Genomic DNA, 21,453 nt, shown 5'->3' on the forward strand with positions numbered 1-21,453 from the left:
TCTTCGACATCTCGTTAATAGGTTAGTGCCGGAAAATGCATAAATACGACATATAATGTGTATAAAACATGTAGATATCATCAATAATGTGGCATGGAACATAAGAAATTATCGATACGTCGGAGACGTATCAGGGCTCAGCGCCAAAGATTGCAGAGGGAGGCGGCGCTCACTTTGGCATCGCCGATGATAGATCTGATGGAGGTATGTAACTTTTCTTTGGAGTTATCAAATCAAAAAATGCTTAAACAGGTTGTTCGTCCGGTCCTTGAGCCATCAGTGTTTCTGGACGATGGAATGGGTGGATGGACGGTGGTGTGCCGGAGGCGTAGATCTCCGATGATCGCCGGACCTGAGGATGCTCAGGTGCCGCATGGATCGAGGATTTCAAACAACAGAGCTCGCGGGTCTAGGATGGATTTCTGTGGGCCTCTAGCGGCTGAGCCAAGCCCAAAGGATTTTCGTGATCGCATGCGAGTCCATCGAAGAGCAAAAAATTTCTGAGCCGCCGATACCCAATCTCGTCGCTTGGCAAGCGTTTAGGCACCTTCTTCGATACAGCTGGCGACACAAAACCCTAATAGCCACTGCCATCTGTTGTGATGAATTGCGGTGGTGGACGAGCGCCTAGCAGAGGTGGAGATGGAAGGGGCCGTCATCTCCTAATGGTGGCAATGGAAGGGGCGGTGGAAGGTACCAAGGTGCGAATCCCTTTGCGCGGCAGCGAAACTTCATCCAGGGAGAGTCTAGCGGATCTAGTACCTGGGAGGATTCCGGGAACGACCGATTCCAGGAGGCTCACGGAGAAGGGGGATTCATCAATGGAGGATTCGGTAATTTTAACCGTGGTACTGGCTACGGGAATCCTGTTCGTCGCAACTACCCAATTCAGTATCCACGCACAGGAGGATACCAAAATCGCATGCAATCAGGCGGAGGAGGATACGGAGGAGGGAATAGGAATTCCAATGTGAAAAATACTATCGGTGTTCGTCGCGATAGAGGAGTCGACCAGGACTTTCTTCAGCAAGCTGTGCAGGCAGTGGTGGCGGCGGTCACGGCAGCGACGCAGAAATCAATTACGCCAGCTGAAGCAACCTTGGCGGTGGATGTGAATGCGCCGGGAATTGTTCCAGTGCAGCCGATGGTGCAACCGATGTCAGGGCCGGTTGTGAACGGCATGGCGGAAGACGTGTCAACTAATGCAAAGAAGAAGAAGATGGGTAGCTGTTTTTGGTGCAAGCAACCGAGCCACTATATTGATGATTGTACTGTGCCTATGTGCGATATTTGTGAATCAGTTAATCATATTTCAAGTGCATGTCATCTCCTACATGCTCCCAAACCCACAGTGGTAATGTATGGTTATGCAAACGAGGCTTTGATGTTCTTTGAGATTCTCCTTAGAGGTACATACAAGCCCAAAGTGGAAAATGCAAACCTTGCCAAGTTGACTATAGAGGGCAATGCAACAACCATTCCAGAGATAGTGGAGCAATTGAAGTGGATTGTGCCATCCGAGAATTTCCAATGGGAAGTGACTCATTTTCACAATAATGTGTTCAAGGTGAAATTTCCTAGCAAAAATGAGGTGCAAAGAATGAAGCGCTACATGACTTTCACTGTGCCTAACCGTGCAACAGACATGGAATTTGATGAATATGGTCAGTGATGGAAGAGCCGTACTGCACATATCTAGAGCCGTACTACACATATCTAGAGGTTTCTTTCGGTTGGCTTTTGATGTGGAAAATAAGAATGCAAGTGCAGAGGTTGATATGGTTGAAGATGTGCAATTTAATGGAAATAATGATGATGATAGTGGTGGAGGGGATGGAAATAGAAGGAATGATAGTAACAGAGATGAGACTACAAACATGGAAGTAGAACAGACTATGAATCCAGAGGCTAACCAAGGTTTGGTTGGGGATCAACGGAATAATGTGAATTTCAAAACAATATGATGGCGATGTTTGGGACTTTCCCCCCATATCCCATTAATGATACTATCAGGTTGCCATGTGTCTTTAGTGGGGTGGGAGGGTCAGACACGTATACTGAGGTGTCTGCAAAAAACTAGTGCAAAAAGATGCTCAGAGTGATGTTTCACATCAATTTTCAGTTCAGGCAGAAAAAGAAAAAACTGTAGCGGTGGTTGAGGTGGATTCTGTCTTGGATCAGGTGCCAATCATTGGTGGCAGCTTCGGTGGCAGCGTATCCGTCTTGAACAGAACGCTGGTCGTTGCAGGGTCGACGGCACCAACAGGACGCCAGGTCCGTGGACGCATGCAGCCATCCAGGGAGCGCCACGCGGTGCGCGCGGGACGAGGCCGGGCAAGTGGATGCAGGCAGCCACCCAGGGTGCGACACGCGGCGAGCACGGGAGGATCCCAGCGCCGGATCGCCTATGTCATGGACAAAACAGTCGGGATCTTTTGCATTACATAATGGTGTAGTGTCTGCTGTGCCATAGGTTTGTTTCAATGCATATTTAAATTTTTCTTTTGATTCTGATCAAACTTATGATTTGAATTCGAAAATTATCCATTATCGGTTACGGGAGAAGCTTGCTGGAGCTACTGCTGCATCTCATGCTGTTGAGGTGGAAAAGGATGGCAAGGTAACCTTGGATCAAATTTTAAATTGTACACATGACCCTTTTGGGAGTGATAAAAGTAGTATGTGTGAGTTTGCTCAAACCAATGACCATGTGCTCAATGGAGTAACCACTGGTTTTCAGTCGGTGACGCCTAAGGAGGTACAGTCCCTACTAAAGATGAAGTTATAGCTTTTGGTGGTATTGCTCCCACCGTGGCTCGCTCGAGTGTGCGTCTGCAGCAAAAGGAGAATGCTGATGATGAAATCATGGGCAAGGCTATGAAGATAGCTCAACAACGTCTTGATCCTTTGGAGACAAGTACATACAAATCATCCAACCTTTCTTTTATTGCTAAGGATAGCTCGGAGTTAATAGGTTTAGCTTCATGCTTAGGGGTCTCCTTGGGAAAGGATTTTCAAGAAGCTTTGGACACGGTGGATAACATTAAAAAAGTATAAGAAATTCGAAATGTTACTTACCTTCAAAAAAATATTGACTATGTCATACATGGGGATGATGGTCCCTCAAATCTAGTTATGTCAAATGTATCAGCTCTATGTCAAGATCTTGTTGATCTTGAAAAGAAAATTAGTGATGTAGATGTTCTAAAAGGGGATCCTCTACCACCTATAAAAGAAAAGAAGACAAGACAAAGAAAGGTTTATGATCCTGCTAATATTCGTAGAAGTAATAGAAAGAGAAATAAGAAAATTCATTAAAAATGCAGAATTTAAAAGGAATGATATGGAATGGAGGTGGGTTTGGTGGTACGGCCAAACATCTATTTGTCAAAGAATCTATTAGAGAGTACACACTTGATTTAATAGCCTTGCTGGAGATAGGGAGATTAAATTTTGCAACACCTTTTTTAAACCAATTGGCCGACCCTTTTAATTTCTCCTGGTTTTGTCTTCCACCTCAAGGGAGGTCTGGAGGTATTTTGGTAGGAGTTATTTCTGATACGCTTGATATACTAAAAGTTACCATTGGGGACTTTTCTGTACGAATGCACATGAAATGCAAAAGAGATGGGTTTGAGGGCTGCCCAAGACGCACAAAAACAAAATTTTCTAGTTGAGCTAGTAAGGATGAATGAGCACCAAGATTTCCCTATGATGGTAGGTGGTGATTTTAATATTATTAGGAAAAGGAAGAAAAGAATAATGATAATTTCAATACAAGATGCCCTTTTGTTTTTAATACGATAATCCAAACACTCAACTTAAGGGAAATTTCCCTTTCGGGGAGACAATATACATGGGCTAGTCGACGAGAGAAGTTATTGTCACTCTTCCATAAAACTAGAGGAATGAACCCACTATCGAGCATAAATACTCCCTCTTGGCACTTGGCCAGAGCATCTACTAGCAGCGGAGAGCATGCAACATCAAAAATAACATATGACAAATATATAATCGACCTCAATATAGTATTCAATATTCATCGGATCCCAACAAACACAACATGTAGCATTACATAAGGATGATCTTGATCATGATACATGAGGCACAAATTGGAGAAGAAACCCATCTAGCTACTGCTATGGACCCATAGTCCAGGGATGAACTACTCACGCATCACTTCGGAGGCGGGCATGGCGAAGTAGAGGCCTCTGGTGACGATCTCCCTCTCCGGCAGGGTGCCGGGAAGAGCTTTAGAACCCTCCCGAGTTAGGGTCTGCAATGGCGGCCACGATAGAAATTTTCGTGGATGGAGGCTCGGGTATTCAGGGTTTTCCCGAGATCGTGAATAAGTAGGCGAAGGGCGAGGTCGGTGGAGGCCAGGGGGTCCAGACCGCCCCTAGGCGTGGCCAGGGCCTGGGCCGCGCCTAGGCCTGGTCTGGCCACCCTGTGGCGCTTCTTCATCTCTCCTTCGGACTTCATCTTCGTTACGGTAAAATATTAACTTCGGCTTTTGTTTCGTCCAATTCCGAGAATATTTCCTGTACAAATTTTCTGAAACCAAAAACAGCAGAAAACATGGAACTGGCATTGTGCATCTTTTCAATAGGTTAGTGCCAGAAAATGTATAAAAGTGCAACGAAGTGTAAATAAAACATATTGCAATTGGTGTAAAATAAGCATGGAGCATCAAAAATTATAGATACGTTTGCGAGATATCAAGCATCCCCAAGCTTAACTCCTGCTCGTCCTCGAGTAGGTAAGTGATAACAAAATAATTTTTGAGGTGACATGCAGCCAACACAATCATGATCAAACTATTGTAAAGCATTGTAAGCTGGGATCAAAATACTATAAACATAGGCATGATAGATATAATTTTAACAATAGAACTTAGCAACTATGTTATAACATGAGAAGTAACTCAAACAAAGGATCATGAATAATTGTGCATTAAAAACAACTTTTTGTTTATGAGCATAGACAAAACATAGCAAAGTGGTTCTCAACTTGTCCTTTATGAAGTAGAAAAACATAAATGCTAGGACACCTTTAAAGTTTAAAGGGTGACTAGATACAAGTAATTTAAGAACAAGCAATAGCATAATCATGAATCAATCAATAAGTCTTGGGAGTATGCACATTATACTAAGAATGACAACTATGATCTCTTAACTGGTGCATAAAGCAAGAAGATAAAGACTTAACATAAAAGTAATAGAAAGGGTTCTTCAAAGAAGGAAGTATGATTAACAAGTTTTATAAACCTTCCAAAAAGTATGGTACTCATTAGCTTTGAGCTCTCATTACCCCTATCATAAGCATCTTGAAATGGTTAAAGTTAATTTGAGGGCAAATACGAGTTATATGCTTGACAAATCACAAGTTGAAAATCTCGTGCCCCTTGAATACGAGTACCTACACCTCATGCTACTCAACTTAGGTCCCAAATAAGTTCTTGTCATTGTAAGTATATATGTATTATTGAGAACGCCAACGGGGTACCTCTTGCCCCATGATATAGAAGTAGTCCTTCAGATTTAGGAGCAATCACATGCCAAAATGATAAGACAAATAGACAATGAGCATCTCAGCAATCCATTTATTTACTATGGGCATAGTTTTTTTTATTGAAGATGCTTCACAGAATGCTCACTATGGTACGCTGTAAATTTCCACCATGAATAATGCATGGCTTGGGTTGGCAGCCGAGTCGTTTCTCTAACTTATATACAAACTCCATAGACTTACAAGTTTCCATTTTATTTCGCATCGTTGGGCATCCATAGACAAAAGAACATGATATCAACTAAATAGTAATAAGTGCAATGTTGAAAACGTGCCCCATGAAATCATGGTTGTGCCAAGTCCCAACTCGTAATTTGCTAGCATATAAACTTCATAAGATAGTCACAATGGCTCAAGTTTATTAAGTACAAGAAAGTAAATATACCATCAAGTTTGTGAGAGCTTTACTAACTAATTTTCTCATGACAAAATTTAATTTGGAAGATGAATGAAAACATGATGATTATACTTGGAATAGCAATGATGCTAGTAGGTAGATATGGTGGACACGATTGGCAATCTTTGGTTTTTAGTGGTTGGATGCACGAGTAGAGCTCATACTCAGTACAGGCAAAAGCTAACAAAACACTGGAAGGGACCAACTAAGAGAGCAATAATGGCTATAATCATGCATAGCGACAAAACGATATTAATCAAAGCATAAAGTGATATTACAAGTCAAAAAATAAATGATCATAGAGGCTTTAGTTGACTGGTTTGTAGTCATAACATGGTGTAAGCATATGCCAAGTCAACCCAATAAAGCATCAAAGGAAAATACCACAATATTATGCTTTGTATAATGAAAACAAAACATGATTCTTTCAATGGCACATTAAGCACTCTCAGCTATTTGAGACAAGTCATGCTAAAACAATAAATAATAACCATATAATAAGAATAACATCCAACATGACATGCCAAAGTCTATGCCACAGTCTAGACAAGCTTTCTTTTGCATCACTATAAGCATGAAATATTTTACTCGTCTCCAACACTAATCAACTTATTCGAAACAACTCTCATAGCTAATAACCAATATGGACCAGAGAGCTAATAATACATGAATAAAGAAAACTAAAAATCTCTGAGCAAAATAAGAATAGAAAACCATGAGCTAAACGCAGTACTAGAAAACTAGAACATTCGCAGAACTACAAAAGTGAAAACTAGAGCGTTCTATGCAATTAAAATGGAGTGTGTCATTCTCCAAAAAAAATATGCTAGGATCCAACCATATGATACAGTAAACAAAAGAAAACTAAACTAAAACCAAAATAAAGACGCTCCAAGAACAACACATATCATACGAAGCAATAAAAATATAGCTTATAGAAACATGACCTGTTGCTTTGTTGATAAAGAAGGGGATGCCTTGGGCATCCCCAAGATTTGACGCTTGTACCTCTTGGATATTTATTGGGGTGGCAGAGGCATCCCCAAGCTTGAGCTTTTGTCCATTGTTCATCTCATTACATCATTTTTCTCTCCCTACACTTGAAAACTTCATACAAAACTTCACACAAGTCTTATTAGCAGCATTAGTGCAATCAAACTAACAAATCCACTTTGGTTCAGTTCTAACATATATCAAGCATCCATTATAACATTAGCTACTGTAGCAAATTATTTAAAAAGCTGTTCCTCTCAAAAGAACAAAAAAAAGAGATTAAGAGGCAAATGCAAATAGTGGCAGAAATCTATTAAAATAGAACACCAGGTAAAGATCAATTTTTTAGAAAATCCTCTGTTGATCAGATCGAAAAGTGTTAAACTAACGAAAGTTAGATAATTACCATGGGCATATGCTCACAAATTGGCAGCTCAAAATTACGTACTGGCTGGGAGTACGAATATTTATGGTGACAGCACATAATCTGTTTCTGGACAACAACTTCCCCAAATCTTACTTTCTTTCTATTGGAGGCTACTCTTGGCACAAAAACGAAATAAAAATTATAAGGATAGGTTGTTACAGAGGCAACAACTTCCAAGACTCAAAAAAAGAAAAAGTAAAGAAAATAAACATGGGTTGTCTCCCATAAGCGATTTTTTTTAACGCCTTTCAGCTAGGTGCAGAAAAAGAGTTCGCATAAAGTATTATCAAGTGAAGAAGCATCAACATCATAACTTGTCCTAACAATAAAATAACAAGGTGAATTTTTTCCTTTTTCTAGGGAAGTGTTTCATACCATTATTGAGTGGGAATTGATATTTAATAATCCCATCTCTCATATCAATAGCAGCACCAACAGTTCTAAGAAACTGGCTTCCCAAAATAATTGGACAAGAAGCATTGCATTCAATATCCAAAACAAAAAAATGGGGACAATTTTATTATTAACCATAATAAGAACATCATTAACTCCCCCAAAGGTTTGTTTTTAGCAACATCAGCAAGATGAACATCCAAATAACATTGTTCCAACAGTGGAAAATCAAGCATATCATAGATTTTTATAGGCATAACATAAATGCTTGCACAAAGATCACATAAATCATTGCAATAAAATCCATCTACTTTCATATTAATGATGGGCTCCTAGCCATCTTCTAACTTTTTAGGAATAGAAGCTTCACGCTTTAATTTCTCTTCTCTAATTTGCATGAGAGCATTTGTAATGTGTTTTGTAAAAGCCATATTTATAGCAATAGCATTAGGACTTCTAGCAAGATTTTGTAAAAACTTAATTACTTCAGAGATATTGCAATTATCAAAATCAAAGTCATTATTATCAAAGGTAAAAGGACTATTGTCTCCCATACTCCGAAAAAGTTTAGCACACTTATCAGAAACAGTGTCAGCGGTTCTAGGAAATTTTGTAGAAGTAGTGGGGACTTTTACTACACCAATTATTTTACCATTAATAGTAGGAGGATTTCTAGAATTTGAAGCTTCAGTATTACTCTTGGTAGTAATGGTACAAACTTTATTCAAGTTATTCTTTCTAGCAATTTCATTTTCTCTTTCCCACCTAGCATGCAATTCCGCCAACATCATAACATTATCATCAATTCTAACTTGAATGGCATTCAATTTTTTGCTTTATTTAACATCAGGAGGCATAGCTTTCAATTTAAGAAATTCAACATTAAGAGCAAGGCTATCAACTTTAGAAGCAAGAACGTCAATTTTGCCAAACTTTTCCTCAACATATTTATTGAAAGCAGTTTGTTTACTAATAAAATCCTTAAGCATGACTTCAAGATCAGAGGGTGCACTTCTATTGTTGCTATAGGAATTACCATAAAAATTGCCATAAGTATTACCATTATTAGAAGGATATGGCCTCTAATTGTTGCTACCAAAATTATTCCTATAAGCATTGTTGTTGAAATTGTTACTTTTAATGAAGTTCACATCGACATGCTCTTCTTGAGCAACCAAAGAAGCTAAAGGAACATTATTTGGATCAATATGAGTTTTACCATTAACAAGCATAGACATAATAGTATCAATTTTATCACTCAAGGAGGAGGTTTCTTCAACAGAATTTACCTTATTACCTTATGGAGCTCTCTCGGTGTGCCATTCAAAATAATTTATCATCATATCATAAAAGAGTTTTGTTGCAGCCCCCAAAGTAATGGACATAAAGGTACCTTCAGCAGCTGAATGCAGAAGGTTTCTTGAAGAAAAATTTAGTCATGCATAAAAAGTTTGGATGATCATCCAAGTAGTCAGTCCACGAGGGGGACAATTCTTTACCAAAGATTTCATTCTTCCCCAAGCTTGAGCAACATGTTCATTATCAAATTTTCTAAATTTCATTATGTCACTTTGCAAGAATATAATCTTAGCAGGAGGATAATATTTTCCAATGAAAGCATCTTTGCATTTAACCGAAAAATCAATACTATTTCTAGGCAAAGATAGCAACCAATCTTTAGCTCTCCCTCTCAAAGAGAAAGGGAACAATTTTATTTTAATAATGTCACCATCTATATCCTTGTACTTTTGCATATCTCAAAGTTAAACAAAATTATTAAGGTAAGAAGCAGCATCATCAGTACTAACACAAGAAAAATGCTCTTCCATAACAAACATTAACAAAGCAGGTTTAATTTCATAGAAAGCTGCTTCAGGAGCAGGTCGAGCAATAGGTGTGCGTATAAAATCATTGTTGTTTGTGCTAGTAAAGTGACAAAACTTAGTATTTTCAGGAGTACTTATTTTAGAAAAATTAAAACAAAGCAATAGAAATAACAGCTATAATAGAAACTATTTTTTTGCATTTTTATATAAAGAAGCAAACAAGACAAAGTAAAATAAACAAAGTAAAACTATAACAAAGTAAATAGATTGGAGATGAGAGACTCCCCTTGCAGAAATCCTCTTTCTTCCCGGCAAAGGCGCCAGAAAAGTAGCTTGATGATCGCAGATTGCACACCGTTGGGGAACCCCAAGAGGAAGGTATGATGAGCACAGCAGCAAGTTTTCCCTCCGTAAGAAACCAAGGTTTAATCGACCAGTAGGAGAAAGGCGTGACTTCTGAAGGTGTTGCTAGCTGACTATTGGCAGGACGCACTAGCGGCGTCAGCAACAACATGGAACATGCACACAACACAACCAAATACTTTGCCCAACATTACCGTGAGGTTGTCAATCTCATCGGTTTTGCTGAAAACAAAGGATTAAATGTATAGTGTGGAAATAGATGTTTGTTTGCAGTGGAATGAAAAGAGAACAGTGCTTGCAGTAAGTAAACAGAACAAGATGATTGTATTAGTTTAAAAGAAATGACCAGGGTCCATAGTTTACTAGAGGTGTCTCTCCATAAACATAAATAACATGTTGGGTATAGCTGGGCAATTGATAGATCGAATAAAGACATACATGACAAGATGATTACTATGAGATTCGTTTGGCCATTACAACATAATACATAGAACGTAATCCAACTGTGTCTATGACTAATAATCCACCTTCCGGTTATCGTCCGAACCCCTTCCGGTATTATGTTGCAAGCAACAAATTATCGCATTAAGCAATGTGTGTAAAGTAAACAATAGAATTTCCCTTGGATAAAACATTGTTGTGTTCTCCCTAGTAGCAACAGCACATCTACAATCATAGAAGTTATCGTCACTCTTCCATAAAACTAGAGGCATGAACCCACTATCAAGCATAAATACTCCCTCTTGGAGTCACAAGTACATACTTGGCCAGAGCACCTACTAGCAACGGAGAGCATGCAAGATCACAAATAACATATGAAAAATATATAATCGACCTCAACATAGTATTCAATATTCATCGGATCTCAGCAAACACAACATGTAGCATTACATAAGGATGATCTTGATCATGATAGGCAGCTCACAAGATCTAAACATGAGGCAAAAATTGGATAATACAACCATCTAGCTACTACTTTGGACCCATAGTCCAGGGATGAACTACTCACGCGTCACTTCGGAGGCGGGCATGGCGATGTAGAGGCCTCCGGTGACGATGTCGCTCTCCGGCAGGGTGCCGGGAAGAGCTTCAAAACCCTCCCGGGCTAGGGTCTGCAATGGCGGCCGCGACGGAACTTTTCGGCTCGGATATTCAGGATTTTCCTGATATCGTGAATACATAGGTAGAAGGGCGAGGTCGGTGGAGCCCAGGGGGCCAGACCACCCCTAGGTGCGTCCAGGGCCTAGGCCGCGCCTAGGTCTGGTCTGGCCGCCCTGTGGCGCTTCTTCGTCTCTTCTTTGGACTTTGTCTTCGTTACGGTAAAATATTAACTTCGGCTTTTCTTTCGTCCAATTCCAAGAATATTTCCTGTACAACTATTCTGAAACCAAAAATATCATAAAACAGGGAACTGGCACTGTGGCATCTTGTCCATAGGTTAGTGCCAGAAAATATATAAAATTGCAACGAAGTGTAAATAAAACATATTGAATTGGTTTAAAACAAGCATGGAGCATCAAAAAATATAGATACGTTTGCGACGTATCACTCCACTCAAGCCGGAATGTCTCACTTGACCGTTGTTGCTTTGTGAAGGCTCACAACTGCTCCCCCACACCACTATGGCATAGCTCCATTGAGGCACATCTTCACATGTCCATTATCACCAAATGGACAACAAGCTTCAAGTATGATATCTTCGATATGCTTATCTTGAACTTGCCCTTCTCAACCTTGATGACATCCATACGTGATGCCATCCTCACATGGGCTATATGAGAGCATACTCTTAATGCATGCCCATGGCAAGACACCTAACCCACATAGACAACACAAGTGCACATATATAGTGGGTTAGCCCATGAAGCATAATTGACAAGGCTTACCATACCAAGAGATCACATGATCAAAAAGAGGTACACTCTTTATGCCTCATGTGTTGACCAACTTGAATTCAATATTCACTCTTAGTCTTGGTCAACCTTGTATCTCTTCAAATCGAAGATCTTGATGCCAATATTAAAGGTATACATATCAATCTTCATGGCATCCACACTTGAATCTAACATATGGACTTCAAGAAATACCTATGAAATATTCCTTCATATAAACACAAAGAAAACATTAGTTCATAGGGGATTGTCATTAATTACCAAAACACACTTAGGGGCAATGTACCCTTATATCTGGCAACACTACATAAGGCACTCTTAACTAAAAAGGTGTCTTATGTAGTGCACCAAAACATCGCAATAGCGACGGTTTGCAAATCATTATGATAAGATGTTGGTATATCATCCGAAACAAACTACACAAACAAATCTTTGTAATTCGAATATGAACATAAGAAACACATGATAGCTAGACTTAAACTGGTTAAGAAAAGTGATTTAGGGTCTTACAGACTTGGAGTGAAACATGAGACACCATTGGCCCTAATCAGTCAATCAACTTCTTATGCAGTGTCACCAAAATACAATCCCTGTTATATGATGATAGTTATAGTTAACTATAGGAAACATACCGGAAAAATAATAATGTGTAGATCTAACATATAAATTAATTGTGCTTACACAGTGGATCCGGTGAAGCTATGCTATACACATAAACATATAGATCAAAATTTACACAATGACATAGGTGATGAAAAATGCTACTTTTAACAAAGTATTTTAATCCAGTTAAAACATTGTTTACCTCCTAGCTAAGAGTAGATTCAGCATTGCATACAACATAACATATAGAACATGGTACCTTACACATCATATGACACAACATTGAGGCTTAACAATATTCTAATGAAACCGGCCTAGCTAATTGTGGTAGTGATTAAAAAACCGGAACTCACCGATCCTAACATAATATTCTACTAGATCCGGCATTGCTAACTGTGTTATGCATCAAATCCGAGGTCAACGTAAACAAAAAAAAGCATGAGGAAGAACCTATACCTCCGAGAGACGGTGGAGCTGGCGAGGACGAGATAGCTTGACCGGCGGTATCGGAGTTCGACGGCGAGGTTCGGTGACGCGATCGATGAAGAAGCCCCTAGTGACGTCAACTCCATTCCAGTGAGGCAGGACTGCAGAAGCTAGGTAGCAACTTTCGCCACGCCGAGCAGGTGCTCAAGGGGAGCAAGGGGGCCTGCATTTTCCTAAATGTGGATAGACGGGTATTGTGCAGTGAGTCCGGATGGGGACCCTGGTGGTCCTTATATATCCAAAAATATGATAGGTTTGCATTTGATGGACCCAGATGGGCCCCTAATCACACACGTTTGTGCAAGGAAATCTGTGTGCGCTATGTACTTTCGCACACGGCCAAATTGCACAAAGATGTATGTGTTCTTCGCACACAATTGGTTTACACCTGCACATCTATATGCTTCACGCACGATTTATTTAACTGAGCCGTTTGCTCTACATTTGCACCTGCATAAGTTTAGATCGCACACAATTCATCTTTGAAGAAGAGTTCATAATATATTTGGGCTTAGACCGGAGGGAAACCAATTAATGAAACAGGATTTCCCTTCCTTTTACAAAAGACCATCAATAATATTTGGGCATCAGTCAGAAGAGCACCAAGCAAATATTGTTGTCCTTCCTGTTACGAAAAAAGACCGTCATTAACTTCACATTACATACATATGTAGGGCCTAATAAAGGTGGTAATAATTATCTCATGTACTAAACGTCCTCCTCGTCACCAGAGGAGATGTAGACGACGCCGGTGTCTGTTGCATCTCCATCATCGCGGCTACACCCTCTATGGAGACGGATGCCTTGCCACGGGGGAAGAGTGGGCGACACATTTTATAGGATAGGAGGTAAAGAGCGCGAAGATTTTGATTTCACATTTCGAACAAAATTGATGAACTTTCGGGAACACTTCACGACCAAAATATTCGCAAACGATTTCGCATACAAAAACCGTTTGCACAGTATAGATGAAACCATTTGCGATACATTCCTTTGCATACGATTCTCTTTGAACAAACTATTTGACAGCCGCAACAGTGTCGCCCATCTTCGCTCTCTCTTCCATGTCCTCCCTATTCATTTTGCCTTCTTTGTTATCTTGGTTGTTAGTCAGTTGGACGTACTGCTTCTCCTCGGCCACCGGAGGCGCCTGCTCTTCCACATGAGGCGCCTCCTCCGCCACTTGAGGGGCTGGCTCTAAATGGTGAGGATGCGCCTGTGGGTATTGCGCAATGCATGAGAGGCGAGCAGTCTTCTTGGTGTGAATCATGACGAAGTGAACTGCTTATGTACCGTAATGGTGGGGTGTGCCAAACATTGCCGCAAGGGGGGGGGTCTGTAGCCCGGCCAAGGAAGCTGAGCAAGGCGTAGAGACCAGGCATCGACCGAAAATTAGACACGCGGCTTTTACATATTGCACCATTTGAGTGCCGTAGAGGAGAAGAGACGGACAAGATTAAAAACTCGTCGCAAAATGTTCACACACGGTAATGTTAGCCATAGTCGTGTGCAATGAAGGCCCTATACGCTGACCCTTATTTCTAAATGCTCCTTTTGTGAACTTTTCCTGGCGGCCTGGAGGTGATGTTCCTGTGCTCTATGCCTTCGTATGGGCCCACTTGAAGACCAAGCGCACGATTCGTGTTGTGCCATCAGCGTTCGGCCGCACAGCACACGAAAAGGTCCTTCTATGTGCCACAGGCTTCTTAATAGGCCTGATTTGTAACAAATGTAGATTCATTTGGTGGATGAACTAGATCGTTTCTCATTAGGCCTGACATCCTCTGGTATATTTTCGGTTAAATCTATGTATGCGGATTTTATGAGTTGCCATACTAGATTCTTACAAAAAAATACTTTTCAAATAAAATAAACTAGCGGAGCGACCCGCGCATTTGCGCGGCTAGATTACTGATAGGTTCTATACATAGCTAACATAGATTTGTCTAAATTCGATTTAGATAAATCTAAGTCATCTACGTATCTCATTCGTATTCTTCACTGTGTAGTGAAATATCAATGTAGGGAATGGGTGACAATAGTTTATACACATTAGATCGACTAATACCTTGTTAGATCATTAAAGAAATTAAATTTGTGCACTCATATTATTCTGTTACCAACATTTTCTATAAATTTCCTAATTGATCTATATTATTGCTGAAGAGTTATATTGTCATTAATTAGTAAAATAAAATGATATGTTCACTATTTTCATATGGAAAGAACAGTTATATGTGCTTTAGTAGCAATTCATTTTTCTAATGTTTTGCTTTTCATAGAACATACGTATAGCTACTATTTCTACGTACCACGGTCCACGTACAAATATTTGAAGGCATACTACGTACTAATGAATACTTGAGTACTGTCTCCGTATCGATATATTTAGGTAATACGATGTTCAAGAAAAAAGTTCGAACACAAATTATGTCAATGAAATATAAATTATATATCACAGAAATTATACCACTGGCATATTTAAAAGACGATTCCCGTGGTGTAATATTTGTGGTTACCGCCTTCAGATGGTGGTAATACCATCCGAATTAGTTGATGTGATGAAAAATAAACCAGGTACAATTTTTTTTTGAGATATCAAACCAAAATAAATTTTCAATAATCCATACAATATACATCAATTGTTAGTATAGCAAAGGAAACACGTTGAGTTATAAGCTGAATCTGCATAACATGATGAATTCTCCGCTGAATCTGTATGAGAAACATCAGGAATTTGGTGGCCCGTACATGGTGAACATCAAGTCTGACACAAACATAAAGTTCAGCAATAAGATCAAACCTATTGGGGAGTGCCATTCATCACACGTCACACCCAATACAGTTCAACCCATATATCTACTTCATGCTTTTTTTTTTGAAAGGAATACGATAGAGGTATGTACTTGCTAGCTAATTAAGATAGTAGATTACTGAGCACAAGGAGATACAAAACAGCACGACGATCCTCGACTGACACCGGGTCGTGCCTGCTTCCTGCTGCTTGTGCCTGATGTTGCTCGCTGTCTGCTGCTTGTGCCTGCTGTTGGAGAACATCACTGACTGCTTGTGCCTACTCAATGGCCCAGTTCCACTCCAAGCCGTCACCTTGCTCGATGCAGGCGAAAAACTCCGCAAACTCCGTATTACCTTAAGGGATTATATAAATTTAAATTTTAGGGAAAGTTCAACACCAATGAATCAATTTATGGAACACACCTAGCTATATAAACAGATCTTATTAATATGCAAGCTAGTAAGCATAGTGCAAGTTGCAAACTTCCTTAATTTTCTGAAAACTGCTATTTGCAACGTGTGTAGCTCAACACATCTCTTGCTCCCTCAAAACCAATTTTAAAAACAATGTTAAGTTAGTGCTGGTGATTAGCATTCACTATTTCAGAAAAAAATGTGTCAGTGCCCCAAGTGAAAGCAAAGTAATTATTATGCTACTGTTTGAGTTAACGAAATATGAATCTTAGATTCCTTTGAAATTCATATGGCATAGGCTATTACGTAAGAATTTTGGAGGATCGAGTACTGTACGTGTCCTGTTTTCGCCTTTTTGTGTTTACACGCATTGCGCTTTTCCAGGGGCATCGACACTTCTGAAAATTTCCTATTGTTATGCTACTGTTTGAATCAAACAAATATGAAACTTAGATTCCTTTAAAGTTTGAACTTCATATGATATTGTTTATTACATTATAGAATTTTGGAGAAAAACAAACATGGGTATTATCTCTTGTTTTCAACTCTTTCTATATACACTTCATGCGCTTTTGACATCTAAGTGGCACTTCAAAAAATTCCGTCCTTGTAGAATCTAGGATACATGGTCCTTGTGAAACTGAATTCTCGCCTGGCTGCCTCTCTGGGATTCATGGATTCTTAAGATCTCAATAGATTTGTTAACCCAAAAACCTTATAAATTCAATTATTCACATCGAATAGATGAATAACTGAATGTCTAGCTATAATCCAAAATAAGAAAGCAAGAGCAATCATATGTGGCTAAACGGATTGCTTGTACTCTATCCCGATGCCATCCATGCTTACACATCCAACCGACCCTGATCCTACATGGATGATAAAAAATAAAGATCCGTGGTGCAAAGATTAATACATACAGTGTGTCTATAAACCGTACCTGTGAATCTGAGATTGCTGCATGGGGGCATGAAGGCTAGGAGCATCGGAGGCGGCGCTGAATCGTGACTCCGGAAGAGAGAAGTCCTGTGTGATGGATTCTTTTAAATTATCCGGCGTGAGCTATCGATCCAAACCGCCTCGTGGACTTCACACATAATCTCTTGTTGCTAGATTGGTATCGCCATAGCCTGAACGGTATCGTCGAATACCTTTATAGTAGATTCATGGCATGTTGTGTGTTAGTCAGTTTCCATGCCGCAAGATTTGTTGTTCCCTCGAGCACTTGGAGCTAGCTTCATCGGCGCGAGATTTTTACTGTCGTCTCAAGCTGATCGGAGATGTCAGATCAACACGACGCGAGATTGTTGTTCCACCCGAGCTAGCTAGCTTCATCGGCCTTAGATCATCATTGTCGTCTCAACACGGTGCGAGATTGCTATTTCCTCGACCTAGCTTTGCAGATCGTCAATGTCGTCTCGAGTCCATCGGAGACCACCGCGAGCAGCCGTCAACATGCTAATCATCTATGGTGCACAACTTCCAGGCTGAAATCACGGAACAACAGGCGTTGGCTTATATGGGGCAAAGAGAAAAAACCTTACGTACAGATGAGAGTTTTTGTTGAGAGAAATACGGATCCGATCAATGCATTGCGTGTTGGATTCCATATTGCACACGGCGCATATTCTTTTTTTTTCTTACCAAACCACGTGCCTGCCTTTGACGCAGGATCCACATCTAAACCATTGGGATTTTATGACTTCGGTTTGCTATAAATCTTCACCATTGGTTGTCTTGTGTCTTAATTATATAATAGATTTGCAAACTGAAAGCACCACTTAAGATAAATATTTTTTATATTGTTGTTTAATAAAAAAGTTTTGTTAACGAAAGATAACTTACCAAAAAGGAATTGGAATGGATGTAAAAAATATGTTTTTTTTTTGTGATGGTCATGAATCAATTAATCATCTTTTTTTATGTCATGCTCTTTTGCTAGATGTGTGTGGAGTTGTTCATTTTACTTTTAACATCATACCTTCTGGCAATGTAACCAAAATGTTTAGAAATTGGCTTAATGGGATTGAACCGGCTATTAAGGGTTGAATTTGAATAGGAGTTTGTATCTTAGTTTGGGAAATATGGAAATATCGAAATGATGTTACGTTGTTTTTAACAGGTAATTTACAGGCTATATATTGGATCCACATGTGGTCATTTCTTCTTCCTGTGGAGCAACAGAAACTTATGAAATATTGATGAACTCGGTTGATGGCGGTTGTCCGGGCAATCTTCAACCAGGAGGCTTGCGTCAATTGCTTAGAATGCAAGATGAATACAAACTCTTTGTTTTCTCTATTTTATTGGTTGATTCATGTTGCAACTTTGTAAGCTGGAATTGTCTTTGATACTATGACTTTGCAATAAATAAGATCGTGTGCATCCGTTCGATGCAGATGCTGAGGCATGGCTCCGCTTTTCGATTTTTTTTGTTTTTGTTTTCAGTTGTATCTTAAGAGCTCGCACACCAACAAAATGAACTGATTTATGGCAGGTAACACCTGCTACTCCGTTCTAGTACATCCATGCAAGATTCAGCCATTCAGGTAAGGAGCCAGAGTGTTTTCCTCCACAAGTGCCGATGCTTTGAGGCCTGGTGTGCCTATGAATATGTACTACACAAACTTTCATTTAGGAATATGCTGATACCATCAAATCATCTACCACGTACTTTTTTTTTGCGACAGGCCGGAGGAGATTACATCAGATCGATGAACATGCAGAAAGATCCAGAAACAAAGCAAAAATACAACGAAGACCACTGGATCCCAGCGCCGAGGTCGAAGATGAAGCTGTCGTTGACGCGCTGCTGCCCAAGCTCCCCAAACTCCGGATCGCTGGAGCCCAGCACGAGGTAGACAGGAAGTCTCCAACACCGCCCCCGAAGAGACTACTGCCACCGCCGCCCTCACCGCCGCGAAGATCTGAAGCCACCACCTCCAGGACGAGCCTACCCAGATCCGCCGCTCCCGGATCTGGCCATGGTGAAAGGAACTGAGGAGATCCGCCGATCTCCGGGCTCTGGGAAGACGCGCGCGTGACGGCCGGCGTCCGAGGAGCACCGCCGCCGAAGGGGAACCACGCCGACCACAAAACCCGCACCCGCAGCACCTCCACCTCCCAGTTGCCGCCGGCCGGAGACTCATTGACACCTAACATGTATACACACCGAGAGACAGGCTTCCCCCACCCTCCCACCGCCGAAGCGGCCGGCGGAGGGGGAGGAACACATGCCTCAACGGCAGCGAGGCTGAGACGACGGGCGACTCTCAAAAAGTCGCCTATCTGGTTACTGTAGAAGAGAGAGGGGAAGAGGGCGACGCTCTGCTACTGTTCTCCGAATTATCTACCACGTACTTGACGATGGATTTAACTGAATAAAAATGGTTCTGTTACTTCAGAATAAAACTATACCATTTCTATGCACAGTTGTTATCTCAGATACCTAGGTGTTTGGTCCTTGGGCGATAAGGTATATCTAGCTTTTTAAAACAAACTAGCAGAGTGGCCCTTACTGAAAAACTGTCGGACCATGCTCCCATACTTTTAACTACTGGTTTAACAAGACCGCTATCTAAGAAACCATTTAAGTTTGAATTTAGATGGTTGCAGCGGGAAGGTTTTCACGAGATGGTTAAAAATATATGGGAAAGACCAGTATATGCCAATAATCCGGTTTTAAGGTGGAATAAAAAGATGCGAGCAGTTCGCAAACACCTTTCTGGATGGGTGAGTCATATAGTTGGTATTCTTAAAAATGAGAATCTTCGCTTATCAACTATCATTGATGAGTTAGAAGCGCTTGCTGAAGTGAGACCGCTTACGAGTATTGAATTGGAATTTAAAAATCAATCCAATACTCAAATACCGAGTCTTCTTCAGGAAGAAGAGTTGAAATGGTATCAGCGTTCTAAAGCCCAATTCATTCTCGGAGGGGGTTCAAATACAAGATATTTTCATGGGATTGCCAATGACCGTCACAGGAAAAAGAGTATTCAATCTCTGGTACAAGATGAGGGTCTAATAGAAGGCCATGAACAACTCAAATCCTACATTACTAATTACTACAAGAGCTTATTTGGCCCTCCCGAAGAGAGTTCTTTCTCTCTCGCCGAGTCCCAACAAATAGCAGATATACCCCAAGTGTCCCAAGAGGAGAACGATCTTTTAACGTCCCCTTACCTGGAGGAGGAGGTTAAAAAAGCCAAATGGAACATAACAAAGCTCTGGGTCTTCCCTGCTGAATTTTATCAGATTTTTTGGGATACCATTAAAGAGGATCTTCTAGAAATGTTCAGTGTTTTACACGTTGGACAGCTAGAATTATTCCGTCTAAATTTTGGTGAGGTTATCTTGTTACCCAAAGCTAAAGAGGCAGAGAGGATCCAACAATATAGACCCATCTGCCTCTTAAACGTAAGTTTCAAGGTTTTCACGAAAGTGACCACCATTAGACTGAATTCAGTGGCTAATCATGTGGTCAAGCCGTCTCAGACCGCCTTCATGCAAGGATGCAATATCCTAGATGGGGTTGCGGTTCTACATGAGGCGGATCATGAGATGCATACTAAAAGATGAATGTGGTAATTTTAAAACTTGACTTTGAGAAGGCTTACGATAAAGTTAATTGGTCTTTTCTTCATCAGACACTCAGGATGAAAGGTTTTTCACCCGAGTGGAGAGTGTTGATCAATAATTTTGTGTATGGAGGAAGTGTTGCGATTCGTGTCAATGATGATACGTGACGTTTCTTTCAAACACGAAAAGGCTTACGCCAGGGCGATCCCCTATCACCACTGTTATTTAACATTGTGGCTGATATGCTCGCTATCTTGATTGAACGAGCCAAGTCTGGTGGCCAAATTGAAGGTGTGATCTAAACCTGGAAGCACGCGATATATGTTGTTGAGATGCTGTTGGGGGGATGACCCCCGGTATGCCAAATGTAGGATAACGTTGCATAGAAAACAAAAATTTTCCTACCGCGAACACGCAATCCAAGCCAAGATGCAATCTAGAAGACGGTAGCAACGAGGGGGTATCGAGTCTCACCCTTGAAGAGATTCCAAAGCCTACAAGATGAGGCTCTTGTTGCTGCGGTAGACGTTCACTTGCCGCTTGCAAAAGCGCGTAGAAGATCTTGATCACGATCGGTTCCGGCGCCACGAACGGGCAGCACCTCCGTACTCGGTCACACGTTCGGTTGTTGATGAAGACGACGTCCACCTCCCCGTTCCAGCGGGCAGCGGAAGTAGTAGCTCCTCTTGAATCCGACAGGCACGACGGCGTGGT

At 40.7% G+C, this 21,453-nt stretch overlaps 1 protein-coding gene across 8 annotated transcripts in view; it reads left to right on the top strand.

Moving 5' to 3' along the window:
• Window positions 1-18,568, top strand: part of LOC124654270 (cysteine-rich receptor-like protein kinase 44) — a 29,163-nt gene extending 10,595 nt beyond the window's left edge. For 4 of the 8 annotated variants that reach the window (XM_047193749.1, XM_047193380.1, XM_047193568.1 and 1 more), the window contains one exon: window positions 18,281-18,568. Coding sequence is in view for 3 of the 8 variants with exons in the window: in XM_047193568.1 (XP_047049524.1) it covers window positions 18,281-18,352 (72 nt within the window). In the remaining 5 variants the exon portion in view is untranslated. Of the gene's footprint in view, window positions 1-14,529; window positions 14,587-18,280 lie in introns of those variants that run through there. The other 4 variants (XM_047193810.1, XM_047193630.1, XM_047193438.1 and 1 more) reach the window with 2 other exon arrangements.
• Window positions 18,569-21,453: the final 2,885 nt, after the last annotated feature.

This window comes from Lolium rigidum, chromosome 1 (assembly GCF_022539505.1).
Source record: "Lolium rigidum isolate FL_2022 chromosome 1, APGP_CSIRO_Lrig_0.1, whole genome shotgun sequence".
Classification (NCBI taxonomy): Eukaryota; Viridiplantae; Streptophyta; class Magnoliopsida; order Poales; family Poaceae; genus Lolium; species Lolium rigidum.